Raw genomic sequence first — 27,614 nt, 5'->3', positions numbered from 1 at the left:
TGCTGTCAAACATTTGCTGTAATCTGTGTGGATTCATGTTGAAATATATTCTGTGTGAAACTACAGTTTGGAATTTTAAAGACATTTTTAAAAACATGAAGAAAAAAACATATTCAGACAATTTTGACACCAACTATGTTATGATGTTACTGTTTGCAGTTTTATTTCAGATTTTTCGCAGTATTCGTATATATCACAGTTGTCCAGATAATTTATGAAAAGTTAAAATACTAAGTGTAAAAAATGTCATGCTGTAATCACCTTTGACGTTCACCTCAAAATGTTATTTGGTCACTACATGATTTCTGTCTGCTGGTGGTACTAAACTCAACTATATTACATTTGTGTTTTGCACCAGTTCTTTTTTTTTTTTTTGACTCAGAGGTCGGTGTTGACCGGGTGAACTTTTGTTCCTAAGCCTTTCAGACATACGTCATTTGTGTAAATAAAGGCCGCTGCTGAGGTCAGAGGTCATGTTCAGAATCTAATGCTTTAGCTTGTCTCAATGAGCATGTTATGAACTCATATAGCAAACAGCATATTGGGAAGAAGAAGCAGGAGTGGTTAAATAAAAACATGAAGGCAAAGAGACATGCAGCAACCTCTTAGTATTGATCTGGCTTCTGTCTGACTTAGGACAGCTCACACATCAAATATTTACCTGCTGATACTGAGGTGAAAGTCTTCCAGTGGTGTTCAGCTTGTGGTCACACATACTTCACAAACCAACCTGAAATGAGACTAAAACTTTTTTTTTTTCAACCCTACAGTGACAGGTGTTTCTCATTGCATCTGAGTAATAAAGAAGTTGAGTCCTTTTATTTTATTATTTATTTATTTATTTATTCATATTCTTTCAGATCTGATCATTGTAATATAAAAGTCGTTTAGGATTTAACAGGACATAAAAAAACACTATTGGTTTTTTTTTTTTTTTTTTTAAATACAATAAATCTCTCCTAGCCCACCCCACTCCCATGGAGGCCAACACTACCCTCCGGTGGTAGTTAGACAGCATGGCACATAGGCATGTTGCAGAGTGTGGAATTAATCCAGCTCAAACAATAAACTCAATAAATAAAATAAACATGAAACGATATAACATCATCCATAACAAAAACCCCTACATAATCTTAAATAACATCAAGTTATTTCTTTTCAAATAAAAGTATTGCACTTGAAGTTCTGATGCAGCGATTAACATGAATTATTCCAACATACTATAAAAGTCTTTAAGACATAAATGAGCCTTTTTGTGGTGTTACACCACAGTTACCCATGATTCAGCCATTGAAAGGCAGAGTTTACTAGACTGCATACTTATTCTAACATTTCTGGGATAATTTGTTTGGGAGAACTAGTGCAGCTCGACTGTTTCAGAGCTTCATCTGCTGGGTTTCTGCATAAATTGTCAAAGCTCACGTTTTGACAATTTATGTATGAACATACGTATTTAAGTATTTTTCAAAAACACCAACAACTGACTTTCATTATAAAACAGCTCTAAAATTATTGGTAAACAATAAAAGAGTTGGTTGTCTTCTTATTTTAACAGCTCCTCCATAATACACAGCAGGCACATAAGAAAAAGCCAGTACTGTTCATTGGATAATGCTGGCACTCACAGTTGAACCATCATGTCTAATTATTAAAAACATCTTAAATCTTTTAAATACACTGAGGTGTCATTCTGAAACCTAAAACCAAACTAATGAGGCTCAGCTATTGTGATACTCATGGCCTGAATGTGGATGAGGATATCAGGCGAGAGTCTCTAGAAGGACAGATTGATACCAGGACAGTCCTCACACACTGCCATTTCTGTTTGGTCCCACACCTAAAGATAAAGCAGCAGCCGTATCAGGAGGATTTTAAAGTAACAAAGCTTTGCCTGATGTTCTCTTTTGAAAAAAAAATAAAAAATACTATGGCAGCTTATTGCTAATGTTTGTTTTAGATGATTTCAGAGTTCTGAGTTTTTCTCTGTGTCTTCTTTTAAGTCACATATAGTCAGTGAGGTGTCATTCTGAAGCCCAAACCCAGGATAAAGAGGTTCAGTAAATGTGGTGTTGAAGGTGTGAATGTGATGGAGGCTGTCAGAAGAGACTCTGTAGAAGGACAGAGTGCCAGCAGCAGCATCCAAATACACTGCTACTCTGTTAGAGACAGAGGATGAGGAGGGGAGACGACTGAATGTTACACTGTTGTTGTGGCACAAAGAGTAACCATCATGAAAGCAGCCCAGGCACCAGGACTGATCATTCCTTCCAAGCCATGAGTGGTTTTTGTCTCCTTTCCTTCTGATTCCTTTATAACTCACGGCAATATCAACCCTTCCTCTCCACTCGACCTCCCAGTAACAACGACCAGTCAGACCATTTTTACACAGCAGCTGAGGACGGTCAAATCTGTCTGGATGATCAGGATATGACTGATCCTCTTTCAGATGGGTTACCTTCCTGTTGTTGTCAGATTGTTGGAGTTTTCTGTTTACTGTGTTTGTGTCGATTGTGAGTTGACAGGAATCTGATGGAGAAAAAAGAATGCAGCTGCAGTTAAGCTGTCTTTTAACATTTATCTGTTTGACACAAAACTATGAGGTTTAAGGGTGGATTGTAAATGAACACGGTCTAAACATATTGATAATGTAAGTAAAATGAGTGGAGGTCTGTCAGTGGTGACAAGAGGTTAGTTGATTGATTGATAATACTTCATTAATCCCGAGGGAAATTGGGTTAAGGCTGCAAGCAATGTTCCCTCTAATTTTTCATGTGTCTGAGCGAACACACAAACTCCCTGAGCGGACACTTGGTCCACTGTGAGCAACAGCAGACGTGTGCACTGTGGTCACGCCAGCATCAAATCCATCCAAGTTACATGGTTTATTAAAATAATCAAATTACAGCATATACATTTATGTTAGACTACTTTTAATTAACTGCTTTAGCCCACTTACAATGAAAATGTAAAAAAATCTTGTTCATGAGCTGTGTAGTATGTTAACACTATTGGAAGTAAAAATAACTTGAACTCCAATTTTGAAAACACAACTTTCTTTTTTTTTTTTATAAAGCTCTGACTTGTATTATGAGCATGAGTCTGTGGTCTGGGAGAGAGTCCTGTAACTCTGTCTGCAAAATACAGTAAATAATGACCAATGTTGGGCAATTAATTATATAGTTACTTCTTCAAAAAAGTAACTCAGTTATGCAAACAAAGTTTTTTGCAGCTGTTTACCTAAAAATGCAGCCAAGGCGTTTTTAAATAAACATTTCAAACTATTTACAGAACAATCAGCTGTTCTGCATCAAATTTGATGCCACACAAATTATTTGTGCCACTCCAAAAAATAGTTTCTGTCCACTATGAGATAAAGGAGAACAACAGCCTGATTCCTGCAGGCCTGACAACAGGAGATGTATCACTCCTGTAACACCTGTAACAGTAGTACAGTAGTCGCCTCATTGTTCTGACACACACAACAAAACTATTGACTACACTACACACTAACTACACAAGATTTGCGCTAAACGTCGCAAATCTCTCACATCTCAAAACACCGCCGTCACTCCTAAAACTTCCCCCCTTCCTAAACAACTAAATGCCATGTTGCCATATCATTTTTTGATTGGCCGACATGGTACATTTTTCCACCAATAGGAAAGGGTGGGGGTTTTTTGGTTTTGTTTTTGCTCACAGGCGGAGAGTGCTTTCGAGCGCTTTCCTTATAAAACCCCATTTTTACCGTTTCTTCCCGCAGTAAATATAAACAACGACAGTATTCAGGAAGAAAACCAAACATTGCATATATTTTTATCATAACTCCGGTTTTACGTGGCCTATCAACATAATTTAAAAACTGGTATAAAGTCCACACTTTTTCCGTCAATTGTTCCGTCTGTCCTGCTCACATCTCCAATGGTTGTACACGTTGTCATTAACGTGGCTTCACTCCACATCAGCCACGCCGCTTTGCTAGCTAAAACACCGGTGTTGGCACATAAGGACGCTGTCATAGCCTGTCAACCACGTTGATTAGCTGCATATATATGAATGTGAATCGCATCATTGGCTGGACTATGCACTGTAAAATGTAATATTGTGTTTAATTAAAAATATTAAATAGGCTGAACTCAATTTTTATCAATTTGTTATTAGAACTCAATTTAAATAAGTTACCAGTACTTTTTATGCAAAAATGCTGATAAACTCGATTAATTTGAGCTGTCCTAACTTAGAAAAACTAAGTAAGCTGGAAGTTTTGCTTCTCAGGGCGGAAGGATGAAAGATGTGTTTTGAAAATGCCACGTGACTACCATCCTCCTCCCTCCCGGATCAGTCCGCATGTTCATGGCGCCAGCATTTGTTATGGAATATATTGAGCAAACCTGGAGATATTATTGTTGTCATTGCTGTGGATCTTTACTGACTTGGTGAGTAAATGTTTACTCTTATTCAAACTGATTTTGTGGCTTCTCTTAGTTTAGCACCAGGTTTAAAATCTTGCTAGCTAGTTAGTGTTAGCCTAGCGTTGCTGCTGCCGCTGTGCTCATGTTACTTAAAAATTAACACCACAGCCTTAAAAACCTTACATAAAACTATGTCGGTGAATTTTTTTGTTGATTGTTTGAAATAAATAAGTGAGATAAGAGCCCAGACAAAATTCTTTGGGAGGTGCAGCCGTTAGGGGTGGGGTGGGTGTGGGGGGTGGATAACAGAGCTCTCCGAAAACGTGGAAGCACTTTTGCAAATATGTGATATTTTGATAAATCAAGTAGATATTTGAGCATTACTCAGCTACATTCTCGCCTGAAGATATCTTAAAAGGTTATTTTGTGACCCAGAAAGGGTAGTCTGGTGAAAAGGAGGATCGCATTTGTCGGCCATGGTTGTCGGAGCCTGTGCGCACTTGTAAGCGCGGCAATGGCGGAGGAGCACTGCTGAAAAACGTATTACTTTTTCTGGGTCACAAAATAAACTTTTAAGATATTTTCAGGCGAGAATGTAGCTGTGTGAATTTCAAATATCTGCTCGATTTATCAAGACATCACATATTTGCAAAAATGCTCCGACGTTTTCATGCTTTGTGGCAGCTTTAGAACATCTGTGGCATCTATTAATGTCAAATCTAGCCTTTATTTAACAACATAAGCAAACTCTAAGTTACAATGATTGCACAGCCATTAAGGATCAAATCAGTTTCTGAAAAATGTTCTGTTTTTTCTCCCTCTGCTTGCTTCTTTCTGTCTTTGAGGCTCGGACCAGCACTCCTGTTGTTGGACAGGAAGACATCAACTCAGTGGTAAGTATTTTGGTTTTCCAATATATTAGCAACTGTCAGTGACATTTATATTAATCAGGCTGAACTTTAATCATACTTTAGATCAGCCTGTTTTACTTATTGTTTTGTTTGTGCTTTGGTTTGGGGAAGTTGTTTCTTTACTGATCTTTTCCTGTCTTCTGTTATTAGACTTGAGATATGACTGCACTGTGCTGTTGCTGTGACTCCAGTTAATTCTACAAGACATGCTATGTAAGTAAACAAACAACAACAGTTTGGTCTGCATTTCTTGAAAGTTCACATCCCCCAAGCTTAGTTTAGAGGGTCTACACTGTATATAGTGAAGTCTGCAAGTTTTCTAACAGCAAAATTTGTTTTGTGCCCAAATCATTTTGCACATCATTAGAATGAAAGTTATTGCCCATGTTTGCATAGCCCTTTTTAAAATGATGCTTTCATGACAATATTGTGTGTTGCGTGGTGGTCACGGCTATCTAGACTGAGAATTTGGGACATTGAATGTCACCTCTCCGGCGGGGAGGGAGCCTGAGATTGTCTAAATTGGAGTCTGTTTTATACCAAATGCAGAAAAAAATGTTTTAAGAAAGCAATTAAGTTCATGTTCCAAAAAATATGATTGTTTGCTTGCAGGACACCAGGAGAGACGAGTCCTCCATCACAGATGGTGTGGTCAGTGAAGGTGGTCACCTGCAGGTTCAAGCTCACTGCATCTCCAACCCACATCCACTGCCACTGTACTTAAGGGAAGTTAAAGACTTTCTTCTGCACCTACATTTGGATCACCTCGATCCATGACAGTCATTCAGGCAGTAATGCCTGGACTGGAAACAAGCGTCCTTAAAATATTACAACATTCCAGCTCCTGTGTTGGAATGAAAAACGAATGTGTTGTTTAAATTAGAGACTGCACTTGTGACAGAACAATAAATATTTTATTTTGATTATATAAATAATGTAAGTACAAAACAAACTTGTGGTAGACCTAAACTTATTTTCAGAATAATTACATCTGAGACTTTGTTTCGTTGTAAGATTATAACAGTGATGGCAATATAATTTTTATTCAGCAGAACAGTGTCCAGTATGTTGGCTGTTGTACTTTGTTGTGTTTGAAAATAAAAGTTGTGCTCATTTTAACATCATTACAAAAAGTGTTGTTAATTATTTTTAGTCATAATCAGGTTACCACAAATTGTTTTTTCATTTAGTTGAACTTGAAATGTTTGTCAGTAGGTTAACAATTAGTATTGTCAGAAAGTCAGAAATATCAAGTTATTCTTAATACTGCAGACTTGCAATGTATAAGTTGTCCTAACAGTCATCCTAAGTAAGCTTTACTTAGTTTTTTTGAGGCAACGAGTTTCCATAATTTTTTTGAGTTCTGGGAACTAACACGGCTGTGTACATTTTGAGTACAGTGTACTCAAAATGAGTAAGTTGCCCTAACTTGGTCATCTTACGTAAACTTGATCCAATTTTTTTGAGTTCTGGGAACAAATGAGCTTGTACAGAGTACTCAAAATAAATACGTTGTCCTAACTTAGTCATTTTTAGCTAAGCTTTACTCAATTTTTTTGAGGCAACGAGTTTCCATAATTTTTTTGAGTTCTGGGAACTAATTAGATTTTACAGTGTGGGATAAGGTGGCATTGTTGTAATCCCATACAGAAGCAGCCAGTCACTTACTGACTAACACTGCAAAACAGAATTGTTAAAGTTTTAATTTTAATTTCAATTCAGGTTAGATTTTTTTTTTGTGCGCAACGCAGATTTTCTGTGCGCAGAGACCGTGCCAGCAGTGCGCAATTGCGCACACGCGCAGCTTAGAGGGAACATTGGCTGCAAGCCTTGTCAGCGCCATCTTATCCTTCCGACCATACATACATTACACAAACATCACATGGGGAAGACAGGTCAGAGAGGTATAACAATGGAAAATGCAGAACACGAGGAAGGACGAGGAGAAAAAAGAACTCCCCCCAGACTGAGCTCCAACAGGGAGAACAGTTTGTGAACAGAAAAAAACCCCACCTCAGCACATAGCACATGAATCATCACATCTCACAACACAGAAGACATAAGCTTCGAAGGCGTTTGGAGGGGGTGAGGGGGTGAGTGTAGGTCTGTGTCAGTGTACATGCGTATGTGTGCGTGTGACTGTGTGTGTGTGTTCCATGTTCAGCCGATAGAAAGTGTCCCTTCACTCGGTTAGGCAACTGTCAACAGTCTTCGGTCGACGAGGGTGGCCTTGATGGAAGGGGAAGAGTCACAACACAGTCTTGTTATCTAAGGAGAATTTGTTATTTCCGTCAGCTTTTGCCTTGAGCATCCAGCTGGCGCCAGGGGAGCCGCATGAGATGAAGATGGTAGGGTGAACAAACTGCTTCCAATTTTACAGTAGGTCTAATGTCCATCACTGGTCACCAGATCTCTCAATTCCCGTTTTTCTTCTCCAAGATGTTATCCATATTGCAAAGCCATGAGCTTCTCCAAGATCTGATCCATATTGCGTTCAATAAACACAGTCTGAGTACTCACAGCCCTGCCCATCGTCTATCATATCGGCCAGCCTTGTGGGATTTTGAACAGTTGTAGCCGCTTCTTGTTCTTCGATAAGCCAGGTCCGAGCCAGCTCCAATCAGCCAGAACTCTGTTATCATGGTTCCGAATTGGTAGATGTTGTTTGATGTTCTCCATCAAGAGTGTCAGCAGAAACACGACGCAACCAACCATCGAGCACCTGGCAGCAAACATCTCCGCAGGACAATTGGGTTCTCCCAAGCCCAGGAGTTTGTCAATTTCGTTAAGGGACCAGTTGATCAAATCCATAATTCTTCTTTAGGTTTTTAAAAGAACAAGTCTGGGAGACTCTCTTAGGGTTAGAGAATAAGCGAGACTATACAAAGACATGAGAAGCCAAGGGAAGATAAGGGAGAGGCAGAGGGAGAAGGAGAAAAGTGCGACCGCCTCCGTCAAGAGCCAAGAAGAAAGTTCTGGCACAGCCTAACTATTGCAGTGTGATCTGGTCCAGTGCTTTAATAAAATAAATGAAATTACAACTAACTCAAAATAAAGCTGCATGATGTCATGATGAGTGCTGTGTGGCTGGCAGGATGTGTACCCAAATGCAGGACTCAGAAAAGGAAAGTTAACTTAAAGCACAGCTTTATTGCTGGGAAAACTCTTCACAGAAATAAACATCACAAAACTAACTAAAAATCACAACATGAAACTAAACATTAAACTAGCTGTTGGAAGAGAGGATGTATCTGTGCAGAGTGGATATGAGTGCAAATTTATAACCTTGATCTTGCAACAGTAGTCATATCTTCCCTCTGGTGAACTTAATGCTGTCTGTAATGAAGAACCTACTGTGGTGTTCCAGTATTCACATATTCTGGTGCCAACTGAGGAGGTTCAGCCGACAACTTGACAGCCAGTAACACATTGTTGGCAACACTGGAGGGCAGTCCACCAATCCAGATACCAAGAATAAAGAACCACCACCCAATAAAAACTATTTGTTTATACTGTTTATCTTGTGATTAAAAACCACCTGACTGATTGAAATTTCTTAATCATATCACATGCTCTGGTTTAAATACAAACTAATTTCAATTCTACTCACTGCTGAGCTGCATCGCATCTGGATATCAATGAAAATTGTCACTACTTTGAGGGAAAAACTCTCATTCGTGATTTTACAAAACAAAAACATACTTACACTTTCTCAGACCTGGTATCAACCACTCGACACCAACCGGTTCCAAGCTAAAGTGATACGTTTAGACAAATTCAGATCATCCTATCATTTTATATTATAAAGTGATGTGTTTATAATATTAGTAACAAGATCACCCAGATACCTGAGAGTCTCCAGTCTCCTGAGTGGATCCTCAAGTCCGCATAGCAGCAGCTTCCCCCCGTCTCCTGTATGATTGTAGCTCAGGTCGAGCTGTCGCAGATGGGATGATGGGTTGGAATGAATAGCTAAGGCCAGAGAAGCACAACCTTCCTCTGTGATTAGACAGCCTGACAGACTGCAGACATGCAAAATGAGATACATGTCAGTTCATGTGGGAATGCCAGTGTACAATTTAATGGTATTAGAGAACAGCATACTTACGGCTAAAATGATGATAACTCTTAATTTAAATTGTGACAATTAGCTTTTCCTTTCATTGAAAATGTGTTAATAAAATACTAATAGAATTCTAAAACTAAAGAGCCTGAAAACTCAAGACATTACTAACAGTTGCTTAAGACTGAATAAAGCACATGTCTTGCTTTACCAAATTGCTTTACCCTACAGGAGAATGAGGACTTGAATGCACTTTTTTTGACTAGTTAGCAAGCATAGCAAGAGAGAAAATGTTTCTTTGTTGTTGTCTTTAGGCTGCTTCTAGGTATCGTAGCTCAAATAATAAACATCTCACCTGAGAGTTTCCAGTTTACAATGTGGACTCTCCAGCCCAGCAGAAAGCTTTTTCACTCCCCAAACATTCAGGTTATTGTTACTCAGGTCCAACTCTCTCAGATGTGAGGATTGGGAGCTGAGAATCGAGGACAAACCTTCACAGCTTTTCTCTGAGAGGTTACAGCCACTCATTCTTTAAGAAAAAGAGGACAAATGATCAGTAAAACGATCCATGTTAACTAATTCTACTAACTTGTTCTCCTGCTGTTTGTAGAAAATCCAGCAACTAAAATTTGTGTACTTACAAAGCTTTCTTGGAGGACTTGACCACTGGAAGTAGCCTGAGAAGACCCTCCTCAGAGGGGAAGTACTTCTTCAGATCTAACACATTCAAATCTTTTTCTGATGACAGTAAGATGAAGACCAGAGCTGACCACTGAGCTGGAGACAGTTCATCCCTAGAGAGACTTCCTGAATTCAGGGACTGTTGGATCTCCTCCACTAGAGAATGATCATTCAGTTCGTTCAAACAGTGGAACAGGTTGATGCTTTTCTCTGCAGACAAATTGTCACTGATATTATTCTTGATGTACTCGACTGTTTTCTGAATTGTCACTGAGCTACTTCTTGTCTTCGTCAGCAGTCCTTGTAGCAGAGCTTGGTTGGTTTCCCATGAAAGACCCAGGAGGAAGCGGAGGAACAAGTCCAGATGTCCATTTGGACTCTGTAAAGCGCTGTCCACAGCACTCTGATATAAACGTGTCTCTGCAGATTCTCTTGATTCATACTTTTTGGAGGGTGTTTGTTTTTCCAGAAGATTGAGTTCAGAGCAGAAGAAGGTCAGATGAACATGAAGAGCAGCCAGAAACTCCTGAACACTCAGATGGACAAAACAGAACACCTTGTCCTGGTACAGTCCTCTCTCCTCTTTAAAGATCTGTGTGAACACTCCTGAGTACACTGAGGCTGCTCTGATATCAATACCACACTCTGTCAGGTCTGAATCATAGAAGATTAGGTTTCCTTTCTGCAGCTGATTAAAAGCCAGTTTTCCCAGAGACTCAATCATCTTCCTGCTCTCTGGACTCCAGTGTGGATCTATTTCAGCTCCTCCATCGTACTTGACTTTTTTCACTTTGGCCTGAACCACCAGGAAATATATGTACATCTCAGTCAGGTTCTTGGGCAGCTGTCCTCCCTCTCTAGTGTTCAGCACATCCTCCACAACTGTCGCAGTGATCCAGCAGAAGATTGGGATGTGGCACATGATGTAGAGGCTCCGTGATGTCTTGATGTGGGAGATTATTTTGATAGCTAGCTTCTTATCTTGAAATCTCTTCTTGAAGTACTGCTCTTTCTGTTGTTCAGTGAACCCTCTGACCTCTGTCACCATATCAACATACTGATGAGGGATCTGATTGGCTGCTGCAGGTCGTGTGGTTATCCAGAGGCGAGCAGATGGAAGTAGTTTTCTCTTGATGAGGTTTGTCAGCAGCACTTCGACTGAGGTGGACTTTGTGATATCAGTCAAGACCTCAGTTTTCTGAAAGTCCAGAGAAAGTCGACACTCATCCAGACCATCAAAGATAAACAGAACCTTGAACTCTTCAAAGCTCCAGATTCCTGTATCTTTAGTTTCAGTAAAGAAGTGATGAATAAGTTCCACCAAGCTGAACTTTTCCTCCTTCATGACATTCAGCTCTCTGAAGGTGAATGGAAATATGAAATGGATGTCTTGGTTGGTTTTGTCTTCAGCCCAATCCAGAGTGTACTTCTGTGTTAAAATTGTTTTCCCAATGCCAGCCACTCCTTTTGTCAGCACTGTTTTGATTGGTTCACCTCTTTCGGGTGAGGCTTTAAAAATTTCTTCTTGCCTGATTGTTCTTTCTGGTTTGTCTAGTTTCCGGGATGCTGTTTCAATTTGTCGGACCTCATGCTGATCATTGACCTCTGAAGTCCCTCCCTCTGTGATGTAGAGCTCTGTGTAGATCTGATTCAGAAGAGTTGGGTTTCCTGCTTTAGCGATCCCCTCAAACATGCACTGGAACTTCTTCTTCATTGTACATTTGAGGTGTTGTTGGCATGTAGCTGGAGTTCCTGATTGAACAAAGAACAAATCCCATAAATCTGAACATTTGATATTAATGTAGAAGATGTAACTCTGACATTTCACATCCCAACCCTAGATAAGAGAGGCTAGGCAATGGACTAGCAAAACCAAAACAATACATCCACTGACACAGTGAAGAAGAAAAAGAAAATTGTTCTTCCCCCCCAAAAAACACCTATTCTTATATGTTGAATGCCAGGATCTCCCTAAAACACAGGCCAACCAGTCTTCAACCACCTAGGATATGCATTATAAGTTCAAGAAAAGAAAGTGTTGTGATGATCGGGAAATCAGATCAAACTGCCACAGAAGTGCAGTAGTGTAACTACTTAGTGGGAATCTGTAGGACCAGATGGACAAAGTGTGAGCAGAAAAGGCAAACATCAGGTGAGATGATTCTGGGTACTTCACCTGAGGAGGAAGGTGCTGAACGAACTTAAGGCATAGCACCAGGCTGCAATACTTGGCACAGAGAGCATCTGTAGAATGAGAAGCTCATGAGAGAAGATTCATCAGTGTGGCTTCCAAGATCACAAAAAAAATATAACTCCATGAATGTCATTAAGAGCTATGCACCATTTTATGTAAGTGATGCTTGGACCAAAGATGTTTTGTTAACATCCGAACAATGCCTTTCTTCAGAAAATACTGAAACAAGAGGAAAGCTGGAACATCCTGAATTCTCTAACAGGAAGACTCACATACAGATGAAGGCAAAATTATTCCCTACCTATCAAAGTCTTTATCAAAAATTCCCCTAACTTTCCCAATTGCTTTTTTGACCATTTCATGCATGATATATGACAACCTCAATCAGGATTTTTTTTAAAAGTAGTTTATTCATCTTTAGGCATGAAAAAAAGATTTTTGAACTTTTCAGTTTTTTACATGTCCCCTTAGGTGGACAACATGCATTTTGACTTATGACTTTCACAAACGAATAAATAATATACACTGTATAAAAACTATAACATAACAAAAATATGTTTTTATATATTTTAAATATATTTTATAACAATATAACAACATGTGTAACAAATGTAACAAATATATGTAGAGGCTCTGTGATGTCTTGACTGCCACCCACTGGCTGACCAGTGAGTGGCAGAGTATGGACTGACACATAAGTGTCCAATGTAGTGGTTTATGTGCAACTATACCATTAACACTAACACACATACAAAAAAAACAGCCTTTGAATAGTTGTCCACTATAGTGACCACTATGCGTGAAAGGGTTAAGTGGGATTTTCAAAATAACATTTCTGAACATACTACTTGTTGTTAGAAAGTATGAATGATTTATGTTTGTACACAATTTCAGACTGATTTCAGAAAAAAAACAAAAACTACTAGGCTCAATATTATTAACCCCCTGAAAAACGATTTTTGAGCATTAACGTTGTAAGTCTCACAGCTTAGAAAATCCAGTTAAAATTGAGGATCCTCTTCTAATTTGCACGCAATGTAAGAACCACAGCAAGGCTTCGAGATGTCGCTTGAGAAAGCATACCAAAGACAAAAGAAACAGCTTAGACTTGATTAAAAGAATTGTTGACACTCTCCAAGATATCAATATACAAAGTTCTAATAGTATTTAATAACAGTATCTAATAGTAAGAATGAAAGATTTCAAAGACTCTGGAAAGTAGTGATGTGCGGATCGATACTGAAATATCGATTCCTCCGATACCAGTCATTTATGTTCTAGAATCGATTCTCACATTAAAATATCGATATTTTAGTAATTTAGGGTAAATTTGTAGTTTATCATTAACAGGAACACAGTGGAAAGAAACTGTATCATTCGGATTGTCTATATTGGAAGGAACTACTTCCTCTTACACCTTTCATAGTCATGTGCGAAATACGGCTGTATAAATGTGTTGCAGCCCCTTGGCGTGCGCACTCACAACAATGGCTGAGCGTAGTTGGAGTCATGTGCGGACGTATTTTACATCCACAAACAGCCGAGACGTGGTTTGCGATACATGTGGCAAGAAAGTGAGGTGTTGTGGCAACACCACTAACCTTGTCAAACACCTCAGAGTAAATCATATCACAGAATATGATGAGCTTATGTTGAGGCGAACTGAAGAGGAGGAGTCGACAGGGACAGGTGCTGCTAGGGCGAGACAGACGTCTCTCACGGAGTCCTTTAGTGCTGCAGGCAGGCAAGGTGTTCAAATAGCGCACAACTTCAATTGTTTTATTTCTATATGATGAATTCTGCATTATTAAGTGATAAGAACAAGTAATCTGTGTGTGAATGTGTGCGTGAATGGGTGGATGACTGGATATGTAAAGCGCTTTGGGGTCCTTAGGGACTAGTAAAGCGCTATATAAATACAGGCCATTTACAGGCCATCTGATGTCCTGTAATCATTATGACGCTATAATTTGAGATACAATAAAAGATACAATAAATAAAATAAGTTTCTGTACAGAGTATCGGTATCGGATCAGTATCGTCGATACGACCCTGAATTTTACTTGGTATCGGATCGGAAAGGAGATCAGTGGTCTTGCACATCACTACTGAAAAGACAAATGACATCAATACCTGTCTGGAAAAGACAGTCTTGGGCCTTTTATGTCATTTAGGGTATCAGCTTATGTAGAACTGCAATGTTTATTGGTTTATCTGGTTATACTGGAAGACAGTGAGTAATGCACAATTCATGATTTGATTGTTTATTTGTATACTCAGCACTTTTAAATATGTTTTGTTTACAAACCACAGACATCCACTCCCGCACCTACGAATCCCTGTATGCCCCATCTGTAAGCCTGTGGTTGCATTACTGTGCTGCAGTGTTAACGAATGACAGTAAAGAAGGAAGAACCTAATTTGAACATCCTGTTAGTTCTGACTATTCAGCCAACGCCTATACAGTCATTGGTGAAACCCAAATAATTAGTGGCAGACCAAGAAAACCTCCACTTCTGCAGAATTGGACTGGACATCTTCAAGCCAGACTGCAGTATTTTAAGCACAACCTGGAAAAAGACTATCCATACTGAAACCACATCCTAAGGTCAGATAAGACAAAATTAGGGCTCTTTGGTTCTTATGTTTGGAGAACATTCTGATCCACAATGCTGCACTGACAGGGGCTAGAGAGAAAGAGAGCATATTTCTCTCATATTGGCTTTTCTTCATTGGCTCCCAGTTAAATCTAGAAAATTTCATGGGCTTACTTGTATTTAGAGTATTTAAAGGTAGAATGGGAGGCAGAGCCTTCAGCTTTCTGGCCTCTCTTCTCTGGAAAGATACACAGTTTGCTATTAGTATCCAGGTTCATAATTTCAGCCAAGGTGATTTTTGATATTTGGGAAATAATTGTATTTCTGTGTGCACAGTAAAATAATTTATGCACTGAAATTATGCATATTTGGCAAGACTATGTTAAAACATTATTTGCTCTATTTAAAAGGATATGGGTAAAATAATTTTATGGTCCAAAACAAAGATTAGAGGAAAATTATGGTTTGCCAGTGAAATTTCAGGTGAAGATTAGACCTTTTGGCTATGATGAGACAAATCCAAGACTCACCCTACTCTTAGAACTGAAAAAGCTTCTCAGACAAGAGGTGAAAACGTCTTCAAGAAACAAGAAGACAAGTCCAGACGCTTTTCTTTTCAAGCTCCTTAGACGACTGGCCCACCCCTGTTTCCCAAACCCTGCCACAAGCGGTTGTAGGGCTTGCAATGACGGTGCTGCTCAGGACTGTAAATACTGCCTGAGCCAGACTCTAAAAACTGTTTTCTTCCTGGTAACACACCTCTCACTCTTCATTGATGAAGTGAGGTCACAAAAGCTGAGATTTATAGTGGATTTGATGAAATCACAAACATACACCACAACACAGTCAGAACTTTATAACCAGGAAATATTACAAACATGGAATGAGTGGTGGGAGTGGGACATAATGTGATAGCAGCCAGGTGTTGTTTTTTTATGAACCTAGTTGGAAAAAAACATGCCTGATCTGGACACTACACTTGATCTTAATAGAAATGTTCTTACTTCTCTGTAGAGAGTCAGCCAACTCCTCCTGCTTCATCCACCTCAGGAAGTCATCTACCATCTTCAGAAGAGCTTCTCTGCTGCTCCTCTTCTGGTTTTCACCCTCCAACATCTCCTTATCCTTCCACTGACTCGCTAAACATTCTGGATGATCTGGACTCAGAACTTTCTGGATCTTCTTCAGTTCATTCTTCACAAAAGTGATGATGTTTTCTTCCAGCAACTAGAACAGAATACTATATATTTTTAACATGAATGGTATAATTATCAGAAACATCTTATCTGGTTTTGTACAGAATTTCAACCTACAGGCCTACAAATTACTATAAAGGAACTTTATTACAAAGCCTGCCATTTCATCTATACTGGATGTATAGAAATAATGACTACACATCTTTACTTAAGCTAGTCAGTCAGTCAAATACAATACAACACTGAGAACAGGTGTTACTGTAGAGTTTTAGGTTTGTCCTCTTTATGATTCCATATTAACAATGCCAGAGAATTTTGTTGAACTGAATTACATCAACAAGAATTTGATTTAATCTGATGAAACTGCACTACTTGATGTATAAGGAGCTTGGAAGGAAACAATCTGGACTTCTTGAAGTTTCTTGCAGATGTTTCAACTCTCATCCGAGAAGCTTCTTCGGTTCTAAGAGCAAATGTGGAGAGTCCCAGATTTTTAAGCCCCGTTGGGAGTGTCCCTAAGCCCTTTTGGCTTATTCATCTTCAAGAAATTTAAGGAAGTCCAGGTGCTTTCCTTCCAAGCGCTTTAGACTATGATGACTGGATGACCGAGCACCTTCACAGACATGTGCTGCTTGATGTTATATTAGTACACAGTCCTGTTTGATTCGTAGCTCAAGTGAAGGACGTTTCTGTTCATGTACAGACCCTAAATATGGAGTCCAGGTGTTTTTGATCCTGCTGTTCAGACTGACCACTAGGAACCTTTGAGCTCTCCTGTTGCATCCTGTAAAAACATAAACTATTAGTTAATATTTGATATAAACTTGAACTAAACATTTGAACAAAAATCTGACCAAACTTTGGCTTCCCAAAAAAAGCAAAAATCATCAACGCAGCTTTACTGTCTTCCTTTAGCTTCTATTATGTCTGACTTTCTGTTTAAATGCACTGTTTGAATATTCTACAGGTTGCCAGTTGCCAAACAATACAAAAAAATAGATGACCCTTTACTTTGAAGGATTTTGCAGTTCGCCTTCACAGCAGCAACAAAACAACTTTTAGTGAATAATGTGACTTCTAATTGTGAAGATAGGATATAATTTGTTATTTTTACTTTCATTTTGGGATGCCAACAAAATGATGTGTTATTTTGAGGAAACTAATTAGTGTTTAATGGACACAAAATAATCTTATTGAAGTAATAACATCAGTGTAGCGAAATAATAACCATTATCTCTCGGAGAAAATGCAAATGTTTTCTGACACTTGTGAGTTTTCTGTTTATTTTGAAAGTATAAATTAATTCCAGTCACTTGTTTGAAAGTCATCAGGTCTTTTACGTTTATGTCATAATAATTAATTAGGTGTACAAGTAAAATACTCAAGGATCCAAAAGCACATGCAAAAAACTGTAAATCATCATTCCTGACTTTTATTCACTTTAGACCAGATCTTGCTTAAATTTTTGTCTTTCTTTTATTGTGGGTTAGATTTGAACACTTGAAAAAAAATGCGTCAATGTGCAACTAAAACAGCAAATAGTGGCCCAATGTGGGATCAAAATACTAGTGAAAACTAGCCCAAACCGCAGCTACAGCTCTAGCAGTTCTAAGTTTAATGTAAAATATCATCTTGTAATCTTGTAAAATAAGATAACAGAAAGCATTGTGCATTCATTAAAGCGCATATACTCTCCTGGAAGATATAAACAGTGGCACATACAACACTAAATCTATCTATTTGTCAAATTTTACAAATCTATTTGTAGTTTTAAAGTTGAAAGTATTTCTGAGAGAGTTATTCAGAACATCTTCCACAAACTCTGTACACACAGGAGGTTTGCCATCACAGAGGGGTAAACTCACTTTGCCTGTGAAAAAAGTTTCTGTGTAAAATGTCACAGTGGCTTCTTGAACTGGCTGCTATTCACAGACACACAGCTGGATTCAGCTTCAGAGGAGTCAACTCTGTGATCAATGCTGTTCTTGCTGTTCTATTAAGCCTATACAATCATACACTTTTTTGTAAAATATTCATTTTCATATTATGGTAACTTACCTTTTGGCAGTATGTCTAAAACCGGTGTTTAAATTATTTGGCTGTTCACTTTTTGAGGACACACAGCTGGGTTCAGGTCTCGGAGAATTCAGCGTCTGATGGATCCTAAAAATAAATATCCTTGCATGAAAAAACTTCATATGTGGATTTGAAGTTAACTTTTTAAATCAGTTAATATTGATAACAACTTACATTTTACTAGAGGAACTTTTTTGTTTGAAATCAGTCGCAAGTTCTTTTGAATCATTGCTCTTTAAGGACACACAGCTGGGTTCAGGTTCATGTTTGCGTTTAGTTCCTCGTTTCTTCCTGTGAATAATGATGGATCAGTGATGTGAGTGCTGAGCTGTGACATGGAGAAGAGTCATGGACAGATGGTCATCTCACCTCTGAGCTTTGGTCTGGCTCTCATGTTCCCCACACAGAGTGGTTTTAGAGGGAGGGACTCCCTCCTCTCTGTCCTCACACTGGTCCATAGCAGAGCCCACTCCTTCACACAAACAAAACTTCATGAGTTGATGAACATCAGATTTGTTGGAGATGAACTGAGAATAAGGGACAGCAGCTAATAGTAGGAGACAGATAAAAAAAACCCCCACAGATAATAGGTGGACAGTGTTCTGCCTGAGCGCTATACTGATAGGATCATACGCGATGATCCTAATCTGTTATCAGAGTAATCTAACGTTCATCCAGGCAGAAATAACTATCAATAAGTTTCTTTAAGACAGGTCAGACTATTAAAAGATCATGTGGGCCATCTGTGAACATCACAACTAGTTTCATAAGTGTTTAATGTTCTTTTTTCTCTGTTATTTTACAAGGTTTAGGTTTGTCAGCTGTCAAATAATTACACGTATGTCACAGTTAGGTTTTTATCCCACCTGTTAGCAACTCTCATATGACTTCAGTAAGATTCACATGCATCCATTAGTTTTTAATGTGATTGTGTTCTCTCATTTTCTTAATATGTTTTTTTGAGTACTCAATTGTCCACGCTTCACCTGCAGGAGCTTTGTGTCTTACATGGGTTGACGCCATTGTATTTACTTTGGCAACAAAACAGTGAATCAGGGTTCAAATAAGAACAGTCTGCAGATGGTGAGAAGTCCTCCTCCTTTTTGTGCTGTGTGGAGCGGCCAGCCCTAACCCTCTGCTTCCTTGTGATCTATGCAGTTTTTACTGTGAGATGAAACTCAATAAAATAGTTTCAACTGTGGTTCAACTTTGCCCGTCTGTTGGCCAGGTTGAAGCAGATTTACAGCTGAATAAACTGTTCAGCAACAATTCTGTTGACACTGTGTGGCTTTTAGGTCTAACTGTGAGGAAATAGACAGTTAATAGCTGTGTATACAGGCATGGTTAAAACAGATAGTTAAATGTTTGTGTACAGCAGGTTTAACAAGTTTAACAAGGTTTTAAACTACAACAAACATGTAACTGGACTTAAATCAGATAATGTAGCAAAAAATAACAATCAAACACTTCCTGTAAAATATTCTTAGGTATGTTTAAGACTCTGATGCTTAACAAGTTTATTAGACTACCTGACATAAAAAAACCAAACAAGAAAACACAAAGACTTGAGAAATATGTCAAAAACCTGTTTAAAACTAAATGATGGTATAATGAAATTGCTCTTTATCGGGCAAATTACAAACTGAATCCACATTTTTAAACCGAAATTTACACTGGACTTGTGTCAGAGATCAGAAATTAATCCGTCAATTGAACCACTAAAACATTTTTTTTCTGTGTTTTCTGTTCAGAAATGAAAGTAAATAACTGTAATAAAATTCTAATGTGCTTTACATTTTTTCTGCTTTTCTGTAAAAGAGTAAATTTGGATATGGATAACATGGATAATTATATTCTAGCATTAAAAAAAAATTGGGGGGATTGCAGAGGTTGTGCATACCGGTTGATTAATTGTTACAGAAACATAAACTGTTATTTTGGTAATAACTATTACTGTTAATTTAAGGACAGCTGTGGCATAAACCTTACACTGGGGGTGGTTTGATAAACTTGTTCAGCACTGCAGCTAAAATGTCCTGTGTTAAACTGTCTTAAACTTTGAAATGTGCGAAGTCGTCCAGTGGGCTGTTTCTGGCCCTCAGGCCGCATGTTTGACACCACTGTATCTTTATGCCCCAAACAAAAACACACAGCATCCAAAGAGCTGACAGGGTTTTGTTTTTGTTTTGTTTTGTTTTTTTTGCACCGAGCAGCTCTTCACTCGCTCCAGGCATTTGTTCACGTTATTTTGAGTCATTATCCAAATTTCCCTGTCACTAGATTCACTTGCTGATAGAAACCGCTTTACAAGTTTAATGGTTTGGCCTCAAGATACGATTTTAAATGGTTCCGTGTTTAAAGTTACACTTCTATCACTTTCACAGATCTCTCCATCATACCTAACCAGTCCGCACGCTGGGCTCTGATAATCACACAAAATAAACACTCTACAGATCCGCTCTTACAAACAAACGAGCAACTTCGCAAACAAAAGCAAAGAATAAACCCCGAACAAACACTTACCAAAGTATAGGTATTCACATAAACATGACAGTTTAACTAACCAGGAAATAAACAGAGGCTGACCTGAAACAGGAGATCGTCCCGCCCACCAGTCTACCTCAGCCGAACGACTGAAGTTCAAGTACAACCAAGTCCACTGAAGCTATTAGTGCTTCATGTTGAACTACTTTAAACAGAGTTAGTTTAGTGCAGTGGTTGAACTATAGTCGTTTTTTTACTAAATAATATTTTCAGTGCGTGTTAACCATCAGTGTACCACACCTACTGTAGTTACTAATGGTGACCACTAGAGGACAGTCACCACCATGAAAACTTCACCTGTAGCGCAGAAGCCTAAACGGCCATCAGCAGATTATGAACCAGAGGCTCGGGAGCCAAACCGACTTCATTCCGTGGATTCTCTGAATGATGAAAACTTCATGATATAATTGCAGATTTCTTCATATATGACCTGCATGGAGAAGCTGAAAAAATGTCTGATACTGGTGTACAAACCTGAACAAGAGGCTGTTGGTACCTGAATCTCACCACCAGCTTCTGAAAATAAAATTAAGCTCAGAAACAAAGCTCCAGTAGTCAGCTCTTACCTGACACACAGTCCTGTGATTTACTGTTTTAAAGGGCACCTTATACCACATGTATCAGTGGTTTGACACAACCTGAGCCTGAGTCAGGCAGGAGTTAGTCTGTGATCTCAGGCCAGAACAAAAGGACACCAGATCGCATCTCTGCCACAGAACACTCCTTTGAGGTGGAGGACTTCTCTCCTCAATCAGAGATCTGTTTTCAGCCTCAGGGCTCAAACAATGCAAGTGGAAGACAGGACGGGACGGTCTCTGAGTCTGATGGTGCTTCAACAGCTGTCAGCAAATAAAACTGCACAGTCAGGGATCTCTGATCAATTGATCAACTGATATATTTATAAAGTCAGAGGTCAGAGGTCGAAGTTTAATTACAATTTATGGACCCATTTTTATAAAAAATAATGCTCATTACGCTTCACAAATAAATATATCAGGAAATTCCAGTCATTTGTGTTTAATATGTTGGCTTCAGGTATAACTGTTACTCTTCAAGTTACCTGGGTGAAGGAGCGCTAACACTGCGTTCTTTGGATAAAGTTCATAATCACAACTTTCATGCTTTAAATTTAGTTTCTGTGAACATGACATAACATAGAGATTAATAAAAGATTAAAAACTACATTAATAGATTAATGCCACCTCTCAAATATGCTGACAAACTTTTAATTACAATAAGAAAAAAGTCTGTTGATTGGCATCTGTGCTTACGACCACCACAAGCACACCAGCTCCTTAGATTTTTGCACACGTTTGGTCCTGTTCTCTCTATGTGAGTGTATCATAAGAGAAGTCCAAAAAAAGTTTTAAAACTCTTTGGCCATGTTAAAAACATCTAGAAAAATGTTGATTTAGGGATACAAACATCTTCACATTAAAAACTTGTCAGTGTTTGCACTTCCTGAAAAGAGAAGCAGTTGCCTTTTAGTGAATCTAATCTTTCTCAGAAACACATTCTGGAGTTTTATAACTGAGACTAAAGACTGCTAGGGAGTTAGAGTCTGAATATAGAGTCTGTATTCTCTGTTCAGAATACAGACCAGATCTTAACAGCATTCTGTTTGATGTTTTTCTGTCATTGAGTGATTTATACAAGTGTGGTATTCATTTATAGAAAGTAAATATTTACTATAACATGTCACATTTGCTTTCAAGTTCGATATATTGATCTGAAAGTCAGAGTGATAATAATGCCATATAGAGTCCTTTAAAACTATGTCTCTTGCCGCCAGTGTTTCTATGGACAACATATAGGAATATAGGGGATAATATATAAATGGGGATTCTAAATATCACATTACTTTGGACCTCTGACATTTTATTAACGGTGAAATGTCTGGTCAACCTTTGATAAATCTTTTGAAATTTCTTAAAGTGCATTTAAAAAGAACAAAGAAAACAAAATTGACATATTCAAAATGAATTACAATACCCTTAAAAGCAAATACTGCCCAGAGAGACAGCTGCCTGGTGGAGGTTTGTGCTCTCGCAGTGCTTCTTATTTTTCATAGATTAACCCTTTAACCCACTAACTTATGAAAAGTTATCTTTGTCTATTTGAATTTTAGGTCTGTGGATTTAAATTGAAGTTCCACCTTAAATAGTAACGCACATGAAAACACAGTGTGTCTTTTATTGTCTGTGTCATGTGTTGGGCTGGGTGTTTACTCCCATCTTTTTTTAACTTTCACTTTCATGAACTGTGTGGCGCAGGTGATCGTCTCCTGTGGGAAGCTCCATGAAAGGTAAGTGAAGCACTCTGTAATGTTTTCCTTGCTAACATCAGCTGTGTACAGGTTAGTTCCACCACAAACAACACAAATTTGCCGCTCCATAGTTCCAACTGAACTATGGAGCGGCTCCAGTTGGAACTGGGAAGCAGGGGCTGGGAAGCCTGGCCATTTAATGTTTGTGTACGTGCGTGACCAGCTCAGCAAAGATAAGTTGACGGTCAGCAGCTGATCTCTGAATCGTTGTTAGTGTGGATCCAATATTGATTACTGAAGGGCAGCTTTTTCTCCCGTGGAGTAAAAGTTGTTGTTGTTGTTTTTTCCTGCTGTGGAGGAAAAGCTGTTTATATATGCCTGTCGGCGTATTTACACCACAGGTCTGGGTGGGTTAAGCACTGTTACAGTAGTGATATCAAGTTCAAACATTCAGCTGGAGTGACAATGGGGGGTGGTGTTGATATCACAGGTTATAATTCAAGAGTTAGTGTGATTAAGTGAACCAGTTTGTAAAGACCGGTGTCCCTGCAGGTTTTAGATCTCACCTTGGGTCAACACACCTGAATCACATGATTAGTTCATTACCAGGCCTCTGGAGAACATCAGGACATGTTGAGGAGCTAATTTAGCCATTTAAATCAGCTGTGTTGGTTCAAGGACACATGTAAAACCTGCAGGGACACCGGCCCTCGGGGCCTGGAATTGCCCACCCCTGCTCCACATCATGTGCCACATCCCAGTCTTCTGCTAGATCACTGTTACAGTTCTGGAGGATGTGCTGAAAACCAGAGACGGAGAAGAGCTGCCCGAGACCCTGACTGAGATGTACATCCACTTCCTCGTGGTTCAGGCCAAAGTGAAGAAGGTCAAGTATGATGATGGAGTTGAGACAGATCCACGCTGGAGTTTGGAAAACACAAAGATGATTGAGTCTCTGGGAAAACTGGCTTTTGAGCAGCTGCAGAAAGGAAACCTGATCTTCTATGAATCAGACCTGACAGAGTGTGGAGACCTGACTGGAGTCAATCTGCTGGAAGAACAACAAACAGGGGCATACTTTTACCAGAGTGCTGTGGACAAGGCCTTACAGAGTCCAAATGGACACCTGGACTTGTTCCTTCGTTTCCTTCTTGGTCTGTTACTAGAAACCAAATCAGACTCTCTTATAGACAGGAAGGAAAAGGAAGTAGCTCAAAGACCAATCAAGAAACCGTTCAGTACATCAAAAAGAAGATCAATGAGAATCTGTCTGCAGAGAAAAACATAAACCTGTTACACTGTCTGAATGAACTGAATCATTGTTCTCTAGTAAAGGAGATCCAACAGTACTTGAGATCAGGAAGTCTCTCCACAGATAAACTGTCTCCTGCTTAGGGATGGGTATTGATAAGATTTTCACGATTCCGATTCCATTTTCGATTCTGTTTAAGGATTCGATTCTTTATCGATTCTCTTATCGATTCTTATTTTTTAAAAAGGAGAACACTAAGGTCGATTAGCTTAGAACTTTGTTTTATATCTTCTCTTTGAACAAGATAGAAATTTAGGAGTAACATGGCCTTACAAACCCAACAGTGAGATCTTAAGAGATCCACAGCCTACGGCTCTTCAATGGGGTGTCACAGGGTCCCCAGGAAAAAAAAATTGTAAATGTAAAATAATAAAATAAATATTTTTCTGTAGCAATAACAAAGTATAACATAAATTATTCTGTAGCAATTACACAAGAATATCCAGTAATGTCCCTGCCTACAATTAAACACATTCACTTACCGAAAAGCGGGGGCATCTGCTGTGGCAAATGGGTGCAAGCCTTTGACCACAAACTTAGTCACTGCTCGGTGACATTCGTCTATCCTGGCCTGAAAGGAGACGCTAACGGTAGACTGCAGCGAGAACTGCCAGCATCTGAACCAGCCAGACTCAGTATGTCTCTCTCATCATGGTCACCTAAATGCAGCGCACAGTAATGGCAGGTTTTGTAATAAGGCAGATCGCGCTAACATAATATGCACTGTTAGTTTATTATTTACCTGCCGCATTAACGGGAGAGGACGTGCAAACGTTACCGCTGCTGCTGGGTTGAGATTGACAAGTCCGGAGCGGAATTAAAAACACGACATTCATTTAAGGTTATCGCGTGTTTTGTGAGCAAATGCTTTTGCATATTCGTAGTGTTTCCTCCTTTAAATGAAATATCTACTTTGCAAGTATTGCAAGTTGCCCCGTTGTCATCCGTTCTTGTAAAGTATAACCAAACTTTTGAGCGCTCGATCCGCTTAGGCGCCCTGCCAGGTAAATGAAGCTCCGCAACGTGGTGACGTCATTCGGGGCGACTGGAATCGATAAGGGAATCGTTTGCAAAAATGGCAAACAATTCCAAGGAATTGAAACAGTGGGAACCGGTTCTCAACAAGAAACGGGTTTCGATACCCATCCCTACTCCTGCTCAGTGGTCAGCTCTGGTCTTTATCTTACTGTCAGCAGAAGAAGATCTTAATGTGTTTGACCTGAAAAAGTACTCTGTTTCAGAAGAGGCTCTACTAAGAGTGCTGCCAGTGGTCAAAGCCTCCAAGAAAGCTCTGTAAATCATTGCGAAGATAATATTATTTAAATACATTGCTCCCATTCAGTGATAGAAAAACAAAAAACAAAAACAAACTTGCCTTCATCTTTACGTCTTTTCAGATTGAGTGAGTGTTTCCTTTCAGAAAGAAGCTGTGAAGCTCTGTCTACAGTTCTCAGCTCTCAGTCCTCTAGACTGAAACAGCTGGAACTAGGCAACAATGACCTGCAGAATGGTGGCTAAGCTGTCATCCCTGCTGGACAACATCTCCCACCCCATGCATGAGACTGTGACAGCACTGAGCAGCTCCTTCAGTGGGAGACTGCGGCACCCACGGTGTGGGACGGAGAGATTTCGCAGGTCTTTCCTCCCCACTGCTGTCAGACTCCACAACAAAGACTTTAACTGATCATACACACACATCCACAAATGTGCAATAACACAAATGTGCAATAATCTTTCTGGCACCGTTGTATTTTTCACTCTGTTGTATATAGCATTTGTATTCTATTTTTATCCTATTGTATATTTTATTCTATTTTATTCTACTGTATATAGTATTCTATTTTTATTCTATTCTGTACAGTTGTGTACTGTATTTATTCTTATTTTATTTTATTCTAAGTGTCCTTCATAACTTTTGCACTGTCCACTTCCTGCTGTGACAAAACAAATTTCCCACGTGTGGGACTAATAAAGGTTATCTTATCTTGTCTTATCTTATCTTAACTTTCAGGAATACAGCTGTTATCAATTGGATTGAAGAGTCAGCACTGCAAACCTGAAACTCTCAGGTCAGAGCAACTCACAGTTTGGTTTATATGGTTTCTAGATATTTATTGAAAGTTTCAGATTCGTAAATCTCTTTAAATTACAACAAGTACAGATCAGTGACAAAGTAATTAAAGACAAAAAGCACAGGTATTTATACAGCAACATACAGCCTAGTGGCAAACAAGCAACAAAATACAAATAAAATATAATAAAGAAAAGAAAGTAAGAAATGTTTTTTTGTTGATTTTACTTATCTGTGAAGAATAAAGTGCTAAATATAATTTTTATATTTTGGCTTCAATGAGAAATGCTAGACTTCGTGTGTCAAGTTTTATTTGACATATAGATGCAACTGTAGCACATGGCATAAAGGCATGAAGTAACATAAAATAAACTATAAAAGGAAAAAAACACATTAAAAAGAAGGTGTAGAATAAATAAATGCAGGTTACTAAAAATACTATAGCAGCTATTGTGCAGAGGTAATGGTATATACATGTGGAGTTTGTACAGTGATTGTGCAAAATAAACTGTCCTATATTTCTGCAGTTCAGGTAGAAACTGTCCCTGAATCTATTGGTGTGGTTGTAGATGCTTATATACGTCCTGCCTGATGGTGGTGTTGTCTGCAAATGTAAGTATGTGGCATCAGAGTTGTGGGTGAACAGGGGGTACAGCAGGAGACTAAAGGCATATCCCTCAAGGTGCGCCAGTGCTGAGTGTCGGTGTAGATGATGTGACACTGTGAATCTTTACCACCTTGGGTCTGTCCATCAGGAAGTCCTGAATCCAGTTGCAAAAGGAGACACTGATGTGGAGATCCTAGATATTTTCTCTTATTGTCCATTAAACAATAAATAATTATGCAACTAAATTTTAACTTTTTTTTTTCTCAATTTTGTACAATATCTTTCCAGGATGAACGGCTGTAACCTCTCAGAAACAAGCTGTGAAAGTCTGTCCTCAGTTCTTAGCTTCCAGTTCTCCAGTGTGAGAGACCTGGATTTGAGTAACAACGACCTGCAGGATTCAGGAGTGACGCTCCTGTCAGCTGGACTGCAGAGTCCACACTGCAAACTGGAAGCTCTAAGGTCAGGGTTCATCACACTGTTAAACTCATGATTTAATTTTCACTTTATTCACCCTTCAGTGTTTATGTGGCAATGATTCTCTTGCAAAACTGAATGAAGGCCATATGCTGCAATTAGTATCCAGTACACAATAACATTATTTGGCTGTTCATGGGCATTGTTAGCGCCACTTCAGAAAATGTAGCTTAGACTTACTAATGAAAACCAGTCCTTATGAACATTTGA

The 27,614-nt window shown here is 38.9% G+C and overlaps 1 protein-coding gene across 1 annotated transcript; it reads right to left on the bottom strand.

Annotated features, from left to right (window-relative positions):
* Positions 1 to 1,914: 1,914 nt before the first annotated feature.
* LOC134620336 (NLR family CARD domain-containing protein 3-like) lies at positions 1,915 to 18,585 on the bottom strand. Its single transcript, XM_063466464.1, has 9 exons — positions 18,497 to 18,585; positions 18,302 to 18,418; positions 16,757 to 16,835; positions 15,860 to 16,082; positions 10,025 to 11,816; positions 9,739 to 9,912; positions 9,169 to 9,342; positions 9,027 to 9,073; positions 1,915 to 2,526 (listed from the first exon to the last, which is right to left on the bottom strand). Exons 1-9 carry the CDS (start codon positions 18,583 to 18,585, stop codon positions 1,964 to 1,966), a joined length of 3,258 nt encoding a protein of 1,085 aa, XP_063322534.1. The 3' UTR covers positions 1,915 to 1,963.
* Between the last annotated feature and the right edge of the window lie 9,029 nt (positions 18,586 to 27,614).

This window comes from Pelmatolapia mariae, linkage group LG23, assembly GCF_036321145.2.
Source record: "Pelmatolapia mariae isolate MD_Pm_ZW linkage group LG23, Pm_UMD_F_2, whole genome shotgun sequence".
In the NCBI taxonomy this organism is placed as follows: domain Eukaryota; kingdom Metazoa; phylum Chordata; class Actinopteri; order Cichliformes; family Cichlidae; genus Pelmatolapia; species Pelmatolapia mariae.
The sequence above is the reverse complement of the archived record's forward strand: the minus strand, read 5'-3'. Positions and strand labels throughout refer to the sequence as shown.

Bases quoted from the DNA above. Each gene is read 5' to 3' on its own strand.
- LOC134620336 (XM_063466464.1), bottom strand. From the start codon at position 18,585: ATGGACCAGTGTGAGGACAGAGAGGAGGGAGTCCCTCCCTCTAAAACC. The intron at 18,419-18,496 runs GTGAGATGACCA...CATTATTCACAG, and splicing joins AGCCAGACCAAAGCTCAGAG to GAAGAAACGAGGAACTAAAC. The intron at 9,074-9,168 runs GTATCTGGGTGA...GTATCACTTTAG, and splicing joins AGGAGACTGGAGACTCTCAG to CTTGGAACCGGTTGGTGTCG.